The 14,354-nt window shown below is 39.2% G+C and overlaps 1 protein-coding gene across 1 annotated transcript; it reads right to left on the reverse strand.

Annotated features, from left to right (window-relative positions):
* Positions 1-528: 528 nt before the first annotated feature.
* Positions 529-1,053, reverse strand: LOC140921908 (dynein light chain Tctex-type 5-B-like). Its single transcript, XM_073371904.1, has one exon. It carries the CDS (start codon positions 1,051-1,053, stop codon positions 529-531), a length of 525 nt encoding a protein of 174 aa, XP_073228005.1.
* Between the last annotated feature and the right edge of the window lie 13,301 nt (positions 1,054-14,354).

Genomic DNA, 14,354 nt, shown 5'->3' on the forward strand with positions numbered 1-14,354 from the left:
AAGTTTAATGTCTCTTCATCCAAAGCTCTTAGATATAGACCACCCCCTCACTTTTGAAGAGAGCAAATTAAGGCAAATTGAGACCCATGCCTTAATTTACCTGAGAGGTTTAGATTAGCAACACAACATCTTTGCACGTCGATCACGATTTCTTAGCCGTCATTGCACGAGTACAACGTGAAAGTGCCTAATTTCACGTTTTTTTTTTGAGGATGGGAGCACAAGACAACAACTTTCCTATTCCTTTCCTGAACTTTGATACAGTCCTTTAGAATTCAATACCAAAAAAATTGGCCAGCCTTTGACAAATGAAACGAGATGAAATAAGCGCGATAAAGTTTGAAGCAGCGCGGTCGTTGTTGCTCAAGCTCCGTTGTGACTCTTGCTAAACCACTCTACAACGGAACACCTTTTTATTTCGGCCACTATCTTCTGTCCCAAGAGTGGCCATTGTGGAACTGTATAGGCCAAACTGACAAAGAAGCAAACATGGTGTAAGTGTCCAGTAATTGAAGCGCCAACCAAGAACTACTCATAAAATACGCTGTATATCGAGGCCACAACATACAACCACGGATTCCGATAACAGGCGGTAGAGCACCTGTCGAATCTTTCATCCAACAAACAGCGGCTTGTAATCGCCATTCCCTGACTCTGTAACGGGCCTAAGTATACCACGCACACGAATTTGTATCTGTTGCATCCCAGACCCTTTACGCAGTTTTTCAACTCCTCCGTGGCTTTTACCACAAGCTCTTTGCATTTTTCCTCCTCGTATTTCACGCCTTTGAAGTTACGATGCAAAACGTCTTCGGCAAGTCGTCGGGCTTGTTCGGAATTGAACGTCGCGTCAGGGATCATTTTATACGAGTTTTCCAGGCACGGAATTGACGGGTTGCCATATTGTTCGTCTTCCATGGGGTGAAGGATCGAGGGTGTTTGTAAAGTCGTCAGCGTTCGGCGGCGCGATAGGCTTTCCGTTTTTTTCAGTACTCCTCGTAGAGAAATCTCTGTAGAGTTTTCTTCCAAAGACGTGCTTACAGAGCTTGCCATTGCTAATCAATAAAACTGCATCAGACGTGTTGCCCCAACCTCGGACAATATGCCACTGCTTTTAACCTTAAAATTCAATTGTCCACCTTTCAAAACTTCTCTGACTGCTCAGAAGGGCGCTAGATTTTCCAAAAATGTGCCGCTTCTGAAAGCCAACGACCTTCGTGTTTGGTCGTCAATTCACTGCAAAAAACAAGCCTCCTTGTTTGATTCGGTCTAACGCTCAGTTGTCAGTGTGGTAAATACAACAATGAGCGAGTTTAATTGAAGCTAAATGAATGAGCCATTTGTTCGCTAAGTGGCTTCACTTGAATGGCCACACTTAAGGCTGACTTATCCCTAGACCCGAAAGCTAGAACCCATTTTTTTAACAGACAGATAAAAAAGCAAAGCATCAGTGGCTCCTTAGTGTTTATCAGGGTGTTCTGACTGTCATTCACAGACTCTTATAAACTAAGCTTGTAATAAGAAGTTAAAGAAGTTACGTAATTTCCCCCTCGTTCTGTTTTAAAAAATTGAAACTAGAAGACGGTGCTCAAATTCCGCTCTGCTTCGATCGTTCCGCTAGAGACTCCATGTCTTAACAAGGCCTGGCTAGGAAGTATTCACATGATTATGAGTTTGCGAGCCGAAGACTATACTCATTCGCTAAATAGCCTATACTACGCGTAAACTTATAGATATTTCGAAGAGAGAGTTGAAGTTAATCAAATTTAGTAATGCGTTTCCAACGATCATCATGAATTTATTAGAAAGTTTGTTTTAACTTATTTTCTCGCACGCAAACAAATGATAATCTCTTGTGCTTAATTTTAAAGCTTTGTATTCTGAGGGGATTACAACAGCTTATCTTGTGTGTTTTTCTGGAATAATAGTAAGAAATTAACAGATTATTTGTACTGTGAACAGGTTTAAATCAAGAGAAAACTGAGCTATAAAGCATTCGCTCATGAGACTAATAGTATTCTGCGTGGCAAATAAGTCGCTGAAACATCAGATATCAACCTTTCGTAAAGCAAAAGGAAACAGGAGTTTATCCAATCAAGTTTCCCTACGATAAGAGCGTGATCATTTTCTAGTTGAAAAAATATTTTGCGCTCTCATTCATATGAACAACCAAAAAAACCAACAGGCGATTTATGAAGCCTAAGACAGTACACTTTATTGGTAAGAAATACATTAAGAATACATGTATCATAAAAAATCAAAATAAAATACGAGAACACCACAGCCGGACACGTAAACCCCGAAAAACCAGTTTTGGAAAAATAGGGACCGTGTGCCCCCAACCAGTGCTATGGTGATTGATGCCTTTGGGGTTTTAAGGCCTACTAGCTTATATAAATAAGTAAAGAAGTAAATGTAATAAGTAAATAGAAGTAACCTCTTAGTTTAGCTAGGCTAAAAGAAAAGAAAAAACCGTTTGCTCGCTGAGTTGTTAAGTCGGCAAGGCTCGGCTAACCCCAGAATAGCGCGACTTAAACATCTCACGACTGCCGCTTTTTCAAAGTGCGCAAGCAATCATATCAAAGCGCTTTACGAGCGTATTAACCTGGATTTCTGTTTTTGTACTTGCAGAACTGAATTAAATTATGTTTATTGAACCAATGTGAAGGTTTGAAAGCTATGATTCCGTGCCTTCACTCGGCAGATAGCTACTATAAAGTTTAATTTTTTTTCTTCAGCCAAATTCAGATCAGGCAAAACATTTCACTTGGAACCTCTAAAAATCTTCATGCATTAAAGGTTATTGCTGGTTATGTTACATGTTAAGCTATGAAATCAGCGAAGTCAGTGGCATTAATTAAGAAGAATTCAGAAGTTCCAAGTTACGCTTTTACGTTCTTAGCCTAATTGATAAATTCTACACCTCGCTAAAACATATTGCCAATTGTAAATAGCTTTCTCACTTTACATCATGGTTCTCACATTTGCTACATATATTGACCTTATTCGATGTTCATCTAGCACGAAACCAATACTGATTAGAACAAGAAAACTACGGATTTTTATCCCTAATTCCTTTTGCTTCAACAGCCTTTTACGAATACCACCGAAACCTTGTTCATATGGATATTTATTTACTATCTTGTTTCCTAGTTCGAAAAATCCTTAACAATGATTGTTACTGTACGAGGATGTAGTGCTGAAAAAGTCTTATTTCCATGGCGACACCACAAGGTTTGTTCAACAAACTCTGAGGTACTACTGAACCTCAATTTCTTTATTTTCATAAATGCTTTGAAAGAGTTCAGTTCGTACAGACCGCGCGTTAAACCGTTATGATTCATCGACCGAGAATGATATTACTACTTCTCTCTCAAAATATAGGCCCAAGTTCAAACTAGCTGCTGTTTAGAACCGATGGCCGGTTTACAAAGTAAAATATACGAGATAAAAGCTTAATAGAAGGACAAACTTTCGAGTTTAAACCTTATAGAATTGGCTGAATCCGTTTCCTTCAACTTAACGGTCAGTGTTTGCTGGCGAAACTGCAAGCGAGAGCGGTGCGAAAAGCATGCAGTCTGTTTAAAGATGGGCCTTACTTAAATATTCTAGAGTCTATCGTAGGCAAGTTTAAAGTTCATCTTTGCTTTGGTTTCTCCTCCACGTAGGGTGGTAGCTAGAGTAGTGCAACTACATCCACACTCTTCCTCCAATGTGACTGATATATAAGGACTCTTGAATTGCACTCTTTTCCTCATGGGTGCTGTTGGGAAGAAACAGTTTGGAATCACCTTTTTTCAATTTTTACAAATGTAAACATTAAGACTCTCCCAGGTTTTATATTACTATAGCTAAAGAGTACTTTCGTGGTGTATTTTTTTATGGCCTTAAATTTATCATAGGGGCAGGTGTCTTCAATGTCCATTCCCCCTTCTATTTTGTTTTGTATGCAATTGAATTAAGCAAAACTGATTCATTTCATGGAGTTTGAAGCCCATGGTATCTTGCTCTAAAATGCGTTTTCTGTCCATCCTTTGCAGTTTACAGCTTACAGAAGTAAAGCACAGAGAGCTTACGTCTGAGGCAAGTCAAATCAGTTTCATTTCAGTTTCATTTTAAGGTCTTGCCTTTCAGGGAAAGGTAACGTGAGACTATATTACAGCATCTAAGCGAGAGGCATTTTCCACGCACCTCCCTCGTTGATATTTAAGAGAGAGAAGAAAAGCGACTGGGGATCGAGTCAGCTATTGAAGAAGGAAAAAGGTGCCTACCAGGTAAGGACGCCATGGCCATTTACTGAGCTGTGATTTTCTTCATCTGGGTACAAGAACATAAACATCATCATCATCAGCAGCAGCAGCAGCAGCAGCAGCAACATTAGCATCATCGTCATTGTTAGCGTCATCAACAAAATCGTCAGCATCTGTCATTGCACATCATCATCATCATCGTTAGCATTATCGTCAGCGTCATCAAGTTAATCGTCAGCATTCGCCTTGTCATCATCGTCGTCATCATCATCATCATCGTCATCACCATCGTCATAGTCATCAACATCATCGTCAGCATCTTCAGCAGTCGTTGTCATCATCTTCATCTTCATCATCGTGTCTTCATCATTGTCAGCATAAGTCATCATCATCATCATCACCATCACCATCATCATCATCATCAATGTAACAGGCAGCAGTCGTCAGGGCCTCTTCACATCGCGATGCCACATCAGGCTGCTTAGCTTGTCGACGTTCACTGCTCCTAAATCACTCAAGACAAAGTCAAGATCACACGCTTAACTGAACTTATTATCAAAGCTTAGTAGCCCTCCCCCTTCATTGGGTCCTTGCGTTTAGTCAGCTATAATAACAAAACAGCAAAAACAAAAGCTATATTGCGTTTCCCGATATTTCCGATAGTCAGGTCGTGCTTATATAGTATGAAAACAGCACAGTTGGAAATTTGGTACAATTGTTTAAAACTTAAAAATCATACAGGTCAGTAGGGATGAATCTTGAAAATAATGACTTGCGCGCAAAAGAACAAAGGGAAAAAAAGGTCAAGAAAGTAAATAAATTTAGAGAATGCAACAAAAATGAACTTACTTTGAAATAATAGTAAATAATAAATAAATAAATTTAAAGAATGTAAAAAAATTTAGGAAAACAGTTAATAAATAGAGTTAATAAAATAAATTTCCAATAATACTAATAATGATCGTATATAATGATTGTAATAGGAAAGGGAAAACGTTACTATTTCTAGCTGGATTTTTGAAACGTGACTGCTTAGTTACGTTTTCAAAAATCAGTCTAGTTTTTTTGTTGCAGCTGCTTGTTGAATCCTTTTCTATTATTATTATCATTATCGTGATCATTATTAATATCCCTATTATTAATTATTCATTTGAATTTATATTTGGTTTTAACATTATAAGATATTTTCGTATTTATTATTTTATCACTATTTATCTATATTAAATATTTTTTCTTTTATTCATTTTTTAAATTCATTTTTGCTCCATTTTCCCACATTTATTTTCTCCTTTGACCTTCTTCTTTTCTTTAATTTCGTGATTCCAATTAGTCCAGCCGCATTTTATTATTTCAAATGTTATCCCTATTGACCTTAAATTCCTCCGAGAAGAACGCCTCGACGATCTGAATTATCGGGAGAACTCAAGTCGCTTTTGTATTTGCTGTTGTGTCAATTAAAGTTCTGTGGATTTAGTTGAAATAGCTGCGTTTGGATGTCGTCCTGAAGTAACTTAAGTTTCAATGTACGTTTTAACCCATTGAAGAATGACACAGAATCACCATCATCGTTGTTTTTTGACATCATCATTACCATTATCGTCGTCGTTCTCATCATCGTCTTTGTCATCAGCAAGATAATCATCATAATCAATGCAATAGGTGTCATTTATCAGTTGCCCTCTTCTCATGACTTTGCTTCGTCAGACGCATGCGCAGTCATAAGTAGACAGTCATGAGTAAACTAGAGAAAGATTGTACTTGCCTCTGTCGAGTTAAAAAGGCTCCTTCCACATAATTTTCGAGTCACTGACTGCAGGCCTAACGAGGCGCGACATCTGAAATCTTCTGGGTCTGTATATAAAATAGATCTCAAGAACAAGATATTTAGCTTATTTAGCGATTAAAAGCCTATTACATATTTCGCTCTTCTTAGTTAAGACGGCGTAGGTTTGAATCCCACTAACACCTTGTATTTGCTTGAAGTAACGTCACAGTTAAGCAAAGTCCATGTATCATGAGAAATCCAATGAACGAGAAGACTGAGTGTTTTAATATAAGGACCTTCAAATGAAAGTTATGATTTGTCTCCAGGCAGTTCAATTAACAGCTACATGTAGCCAGCATAGACTCCTCCTGCTGTCTATTTTACAATATGTAATTTAAGTAATGCTCTGTAAGTTCACAACTTGAGTAAATGCGCATAGTGAGTTCTTTTATCATCAGTTTTCTTTCCTGGTATTTTTTTTGGGCAAGGTTGGGTTGAACGTGTTGGTATTTTTTTTCCTGTACCTACCAGTGATCTGCAAGGTGGTTCGTTGAAATCACTTTCTATGTAATACTGTAGTTTAAGAGACCAGACTTCCGGGTTGCTTTTCCGCTCGCTGACTTCCATCAGCAATTTTCTGACCTAAATGCAAAGTTTCTCAAGAACATGGATTAAGAATGCAAGCAAACGTTTTCCCATGTTTTTAAACAAGGTAATCCTGTTACGAATTCAACTTTTAATCCTTGGATGCTCCTCCTTTGAGTTTTGGTCTATCTACCCGGTAGCCAAACCGCTGTTTCTGATATAACCACTTGGATTTGTATTCCATTTAAACGTGACATTCAATTATCTTTGTAGAGCTTCGAATACGATGACCATTAGAGTGAAAGTCATGGCTTGAAATGAAAATCAAAGGCGGTTTAATTCATTTCCTTTCAGAATTCTTTCGTAAACTTATTGTACCTTTCTAGTACTTACCTCGGATCTGGTAGCCAGGGTCACGTGTTTAAATCTCAATGCCAATGGACCGGCTACGACTGTGTGTTGGAAACAACTTCTGGAATTGCACAGACCTGAATAAAAAGCTTCTTAAAACAGATTATCAAAGCAACAGTTTTAAAATGGCAGTCGAAAATGAACTTTAAAGTATGCAGCTTCTCTCAGACACTCAGGCGATTAAATCTCATTAACATTTCATATTGATTTGCTTACTGATTAAGCAATGTTCATGGGTTGGAATCCCAGTGGAAAATAGTATTTACCTATAAAGTTACGACCTTTGATGCAGGTAGGAGCACAATTGATTTCAAAACTCTGTTCTTAAACGACCCTGTTTGGCCGGGTAAGCTTGTTTATCCTCTTGAAGACGAAGGGTTTTCTATATTCTGGTACTTACATGTTGCATATGACTGCTGATGGGCCACATCACGGTTGGACGTCTTCGACCTAAATAAAATATTTCTTAAAAACAGAATTAATAATATCCGACACTGCCTTTTTTGCGCACTTGGAAACCAATCGCAGACTCCATTTCCTTTAAAAGACCTTGGAATTGTCTGCTAGACTACTGTCAGCTATCATCAAACAGATTCGAATTCTGTCAGCATCATGTAGAATCTCAAGTCTTGAAAATTGCATTCTTTGGTACACTAGGAGCACCAGTAAAATAAACAAATGTCGTAGGTTTGAATCCCACTAAGGCTTGAGCGAATAAATTTTAGTATTTTCCGAGGATAAGTGCATATCAGCACAATCAGATTTAACGTACTCACGTTCCGTTTCATTCTTCCTTGCCTCTGAGACGCTGCTATCGAACGCTAACTTCATGTACTAAATCTGAAACCCAAATAGATAATCTAACAGTTAGAGCATAAACAGATATGTCTTACCTTTAGAACTTTGAGTAGTTTTCTAGTCGTAATCAGCGTCGATGTGCGTTTCTTCAGGAACGCAGCCAGAAAAAAAACTTCCAAATGAGCTTCTAGAGCATACGTCACATGCATTCAGTTTGCTGTGGTCGGTCTTCAGAGGGCGCGCCCAAAAAGATGTCTTCGAGGCGATCATGTTCGAGCAAAAAAAAGATTTACAAGACGACGTCCGATGTTCCTGAAATAAAACTTTTAAATTATTTATTATCGGTTTAAAGAAAAAATACAATGGTGAAGCGGCATTGTGTTGGTCACACTTTATTTATTCTTCCTGAGAAGCAACTCCGTTACAACATAATCTAACTTATCTAAATTTTAATTAGTGCTGGTTTAATGTACAAAAAAAAAAGAGAAAAAAAAACAAAGTTGATGTTATACCTTTCGTTTGTTAAACTTTATTTTTCATCAACTTTTAATTACGTACAATTCAGTCACATTAAACTTGATATTAAAGTTTCTGTCCTTCCTTCAGCACCTCACGTACGACTTCCAAATAGGTAGTGCCATGCGTTTCTTCAAGAACGCATCCAAAACGCAGTAAAAAGGTCGAAAAAAAGCCTTGTGCAATCTTGAGAGGGCGCGCCCAAATACAATGTGCGTCCATTCTTCCTCGAAAAAAGTGACAGCGGAGTCCAAAAAAAGATAACTTATTGATTTCCGAAGCACCTGAAATTAAATGAGTTAGTTGTTTGTGTTTTCATAGCGAACACACTGATGCAACACTCATTATCACTCAATGTGTGTAGTTAAAATACATCACACTCACAACTCAGTGTTTTATTTTTGTTTTATTTATTTGCCGTTATTACAACAAGTATTATAATATCCCTGCAAATCAAATCATCATTAGTACTTATAATTAACTACTCTAAAGATTTAGCTTTTAAGTAAAAGAAAAAAAACACACAGACAACGCATTAGATAAGTGTTTTTATTGAATTGAGTTAGCTGTTTACAGAAATTAAGTAGGCTATACAGATGGGGCGCGCTTCTAAGAATTTGACGTCCGAGCAAGATCGAGGAGTGTTACATGTGTCCATAAAACCTTGACACCTCGAATGAAACACACCAGGGTCCCCCGGACGCTACGCAGGGATATTTGGCGGCTTGCTATGGAAACTTTGTCTATACCAAGCCTTCACATTTTTTGTCTATACCAAGCCGAATCCGGAATCAGATCAAAAGTCGAATCGAAAACCGGAAAAAGACGAATGGACCGAACCGAAATCTAATCGCCTAAAAAATAAAAAAAACCCACGTACCTTGTGCCACATTGGATTATTGCTTGGGCTGATTGATGTGGTGCAATGTTTACATAAGCTACGAACCTTAGCTTCTTACAAACAAAGCGTTACGAAAAAATTCAATGAGCCGATTTTTCTATTTCAGACCGAACAGGCCAGCTTTGCGTAAACTTTGTACCAGCATAAATCAGCCCTACCTTATATGGGCTGCTGTACTCTGTCGTCATGTTCCCCCACCAAAAGACCAAGGAGACTGGTATCCACAATCCAAAAAAAAGGCGTAGGTATCGGAAAAAAAGGAGAAGTCGTAGAAGTCCAGGATGATGACGTGAAGTTGTCCAAAGGTGAAGTTCGGCCGGCCAATTAAATTTTAATTATACCATATTAGTGGCTGTCTCAACTAACATTGGACTATGCGATCGCGACATAAACAACTGCGGAACTGTACAAGGGGTCAGACATGACAAAAATTCAACTACAAATTCCGGAAGTACGGTGACTAAGATTTTTTATGAAAAATTGAAAAGGGTTTGTATGGGGGGGGGGGGGGGGGGGTGGGGGATATAGGCCCCTAGGGATATCAACGTTAGTTAAGACAGCTCATTAAAGTTATTCCTACATGCTGTCTCCTCTGTCTTTACCTTGCCTTCCTAATGATAAAGTCGTTTTCACCATGATGTCATCTGCTTCTCTTTGCAATGTTTGCAAAGTAGCCAATTTACATTTTAGCGTGATTTTCTTAAGTTCAATTATGACCTAAATCAACGACAAATAAAATAAATTTAGTAGAAGCACAATGACGTCTTAGTGCAAACGATCATCATCATCATAGTCGTCATAATCATCATCCTCATTGTCTGGTTTGGTCCTATATGTTTCTTCTTCTTAATTCATCGCCGCAAAGGCAGCTACCTCGCCTACTTAATTAACTGGACTATCTTTCTGTACATCTGGAGGGTCTTTGTTCTTCTTTCTTCGGCCGGCCTCTTCCCTTGATGTAGCAATGGACCCACAATTCAATCACATACAATAAGATCAAAAGCATTTTATTCAAATTTCCAAAAGCAAATATTTCTTGTTACAAGATTCAAGGGAAAAAAATGTAAATAGACAGCGTGCTGCTATAGGATTCCCTCCTAGCCATGAAGTACTTCAAGAGCTGTCGGGGGTAGAACTCTGCGGGCCACTCTCGGATCAGGACAAAAAAAACCAATAGCCACGAACGGTCGACGTGAAGACTACGTACGCCTACCATTTGTAGACGATCTCTGCCTGCGTTGTGCAATGCAGGGCTTCCTAAGAAGAAAACTCTCCAGCAAGGCAAAATTAACAAGAAGACAAATTAAATCGTCTTAAATGTCAACGATGCCACGCCAGAGTATCCTCTCCTGCTACTTACTGAAAGACTGTCTATAACCTGCGAGGTTTTCACCTGAATGCCATTCAGGGACACGCATATCAAGGTATGGTGGGCCTACACATGTGTGTCCCCGAAATATTCGGCCAAGTAGCATTCTCGTAATTACTTCGCGGGCTACTAACGTTGCCTAAAGGCCGATCGGCTTGTTCGTGCTCCTCCAGCGATGAAACTGCGTCGTAGATTGGTCTCGAAGACTTCCTACGCTTACGATTTGTAAACGATCTAGCCTGTGGTGTGTGGATTGTCCCATGTTGCCCTGGCAACCTGCAATAAGGTGTTGGCTCTTCGCGGGAAGAAACGCCCAGTCGCAAATTACCTTCTTTGTAAGACTAAACCTGTCAACTGATCTACCCTCACAAGTTCGAAGTCTGAAAATCAACGCGCACTTAAAAATTTTCGCTTCGCATTCGTATCGCTTAACATGAAAAGTCAAATTGGTATAGGAAGGATAAGACTCGAATTTGCGAGACTAACCTGACTATCTACCTGTAACCAGAGAGACCATTGAGCCTGTAAGCGGAGGCCAAATGAGGTCCTCTCACCGCAGCTGGATGGTCTCACGTCTCTAGTTTACTAAGTTACGTATTAAAATAATCACTGTCTGGTTGAACCTTGCGAGTGAATGCTTCACTTGCCCAGCGCAATGACTATCAAGTGAAGTGTGATGAATTGAATTTGGCGCAACTAAGCGGGAGATTGTAGTGACGACGACGACGACGACGAAAACCGGCGGTGAGTCCATCCAAGAAAGGCGCAAAAAACGCGGCCGATTCTTTTCCAAGAGCCGAGCCGAATCCTAAAAGCCGAACCTATGTTGCTGACCGAACACCTGCAAAGGAACCCAACTTATGAAAAAGGGAAGGGTAGGCCCTTACCAGCCCGGGGCACCCGCTAACTAATCTAACTACAGTTAAGTTAAGCCGAAAAAAGATGTCCGAAAACTTGAGGCCGAACGTGTGTGGAAAGTATGCTTTGCAAGGTTCATCCAGAGCTCTATTTACCCCCCTTCACCCAACCCACAAACAATGCACCTGACCTGTACCATTTCACGAGATGGGGTGTGCTGTGCAGATTCTGGTGGTCTGGTGTGGCGGTGGTGGTCTGATCTGATGGGCTGATTTTGGTGGTCTGGTCTGACAATGGTCTGGTGTGGTAGCTGGTGCATGGTGTGGTCGGATCTGAGACTCGTCCGGTTGTCTGATGTGGTGGTCTGATCTGGGGCGGATCATCTTATGGGCTGCTGATGTGGTCTGGTTTCATGGCCTAATCTGGAGGTCGGACCAAGGAAGATGGTCTGGTCTGACGGCTGAAAATTAGAAAGATGCCGTAAGCTGAGGAAATAATAGTGATAAGGCTCTAAACGCTTCAGAGAGCTACGTAAAGAGAAGCGAAGAAAAAAAAAATACGGAAATACTTTATTTTTCAAATTCAGTTGCAATTGAAAACTCTCATACCCTTAAAAGGTTTGCAAAGACTCAATCAAACTAATACAGGGCTGTGCTGACGATCTTTTCGAATCTTTTTTACTTGTAGCAATGCAAGAATCGTAAATTGCAATGTTCATGACCATGGTAACAACCCAGGCTCGGCCGCAATATATTCGCGCGAGAGATCGCGCGTGATGCAGTGACATCATATGAGGTGGGAATCAAGGTTTGATCACAAATTATCAGGGCAATTTAGCCGAAATCTGGCCAAATGTATTGAAAACTATCTGACTTGTGCGAAAACCGATCACTGTCTTACAACTTTATGGCAGTTTTAAAGTCATTCTTGATTTCAATCTATTTAATTGTCAATTGTCTAATTATTAATCGTTTGTAACCTTTTAAAATCATTTTAAACTGTAAGTTGCTTGAATAGTTGTTTCGTCAATTCACTCAGTTAACTACGGTTCTTTTTTTACACGACCCTGTTTGAATGTAAGTGCATGCAATCTCATCCAACGTAAGACAGAGCACAACCTCAATAAATTTCAGATATTCAGTTCAAACCTGATTATAGTAGTTGTACACGAGGAAGCGAGTATAAATGTTTGTTTAAATTCTTGGAAAAAAAAAACTTAAAAAAACCTTCTGCAAACTTTGAGGCTTTCCGTTACAGCTTTTATTGGTCGATATTATTTAAAGTAGGAACTGTGGCCATATTTTTGCCGGCGAGGTTATTAAACTTCATAAAAATCTCTGTCATGTTGTATACCGGGAAAAGAAAATGAATCAAATTTGTCGTTTTTTTTATGGCGAATTGCTGTCTGCGTCACCAATATGAATTTGGATGAAGAGCAAATATGATTTGCTAGTTGACTTTCTTTATCTAAAAATCCACTGAGCTTCGCTTGTATTTTAGACGGCCACATGTTTAACTCACAGGGCTTTCAAAATGATAAACTGTAAATAAATTTTGCTGAGTTAGCATTTGGCTTCGTTTCTACTCGCTATTTCTCCTCTGCGAACAAATTAGTTTAAAACAAGAACATCATTCCGCAACGAAATAACTTAATTTTACGTTAGACTCGTCGAAACACAAATTTCAACCGTACACTCGAAAAATTTAACAAGTGACACAAGTATAATTTACCTCAGTCGTGCGCCGTTTGTAACATCCCAGACTGCTTCGTTCACAGTTAGCTTTCTTTGTGAAGCTAAGAAAGACGGCTAGGCAGAGTAAACGAGTGCGTCTTGTTTCTCCTTCGTGAGGAACCTTCGCCAGCTCTCACAACTAAAGTTACCAATTTTTGAACGTGGCGCGGAGAAACGTCTTGATTTGAATAATAATTCTGATTGGATTTTCTTACTGCACGTGCCTATGTAGCAATCAAGCCAGCAAGGATTGTTTACCACATACACCTCTAGGGAAGCCATTTGGGACCTTGCAAGAGCTTAATTAATCTTTTAAATAAATTCTTTAAAAAGGTCTTGGGGGAGCAAACCATTTTAAAAGCGGAAAAATGGGTTGGGTAAACTTGCAAAGTCGTGCCTTTTTGCTCCCGTGTACGTAAACGAAACTTGACTAATGTTTGCTTGGCAAAATAATTGTAAAGATTTCCCGTTTTAATACAGGAGTTTGCGGCGGTCTTTTGTTGCAGCTCAACGTAAAACTTTACCCAAGGTTTTCAAAATCATTATTAATTTTAGAAACCCCAAAGATGGAAGCACTGTGATACAACTGAGACAACAATAAGCTTACCAGAGCAGGACGGTCCCAGTTCGTTCCTTTCTGAAACTTTCTTTTCTCCGTGAGACAAAGTTTTCGCTGTCAACGTGGCGTGTACTTCATATTTTTGGCGCCAAGGAATTTTGGCGACGAAGATTTTCCTAATTAGGTATCGTTTGTTTTTTGTTAACCAATCAAAAAATTGCATGTGCACATAAAGTTTTGTGAAGAACTGCATGTTTTAAAACCCTTTTTAACTCGGTAGCAAGAATTTCCAGTAAAGCCCTGTCAAACAGTTTCAAGATAAGGAGTTTACAAAACTCATGACAGCAGCGGCAACTACTTGACTCAGACTGTGTAAAAAAAATCATTGGGTCACTCCTTATGACCAAAACAACAACTTTGCACGTGTGCATCACAGGTTTTGATACATTTCTTGGCTGTCCACTGCACACAAACAATAAATGCCACATTTTGAGTTGAGAGGAAGTTTTCAGTTTAATGGGCGGCTCCTCATGCGCGAATACGAGAAATGCCGCTGAATAAAAAATTAAGCTCTTGTCCTGCAAACAGGGTAGTTATCAAAGGTAGTTA

This window comes from Porites lutea, chromosome 12, assembly GCF_958299795.1.
Source record: "Porites lutea chromosome 12, jaPorLute2.1, whole genome shotgun sequence".
Classification (NCBI taxonomy): Eukaryota; Metazoa; Cnidaria; class Anthozoa; order Scleractinia; family Poritidae; genus Porites; species Porites lutea.

Excerpts from the sequence above, each read along its gene's own strand:
- LOC140921908 (XM_073371904.1), bottom strand. The coding sequence starts at position 1,053 with ATGGCAAGCTCTGTAAGCACGTCTTTGGAAGAAAACTCTACAGAGATT.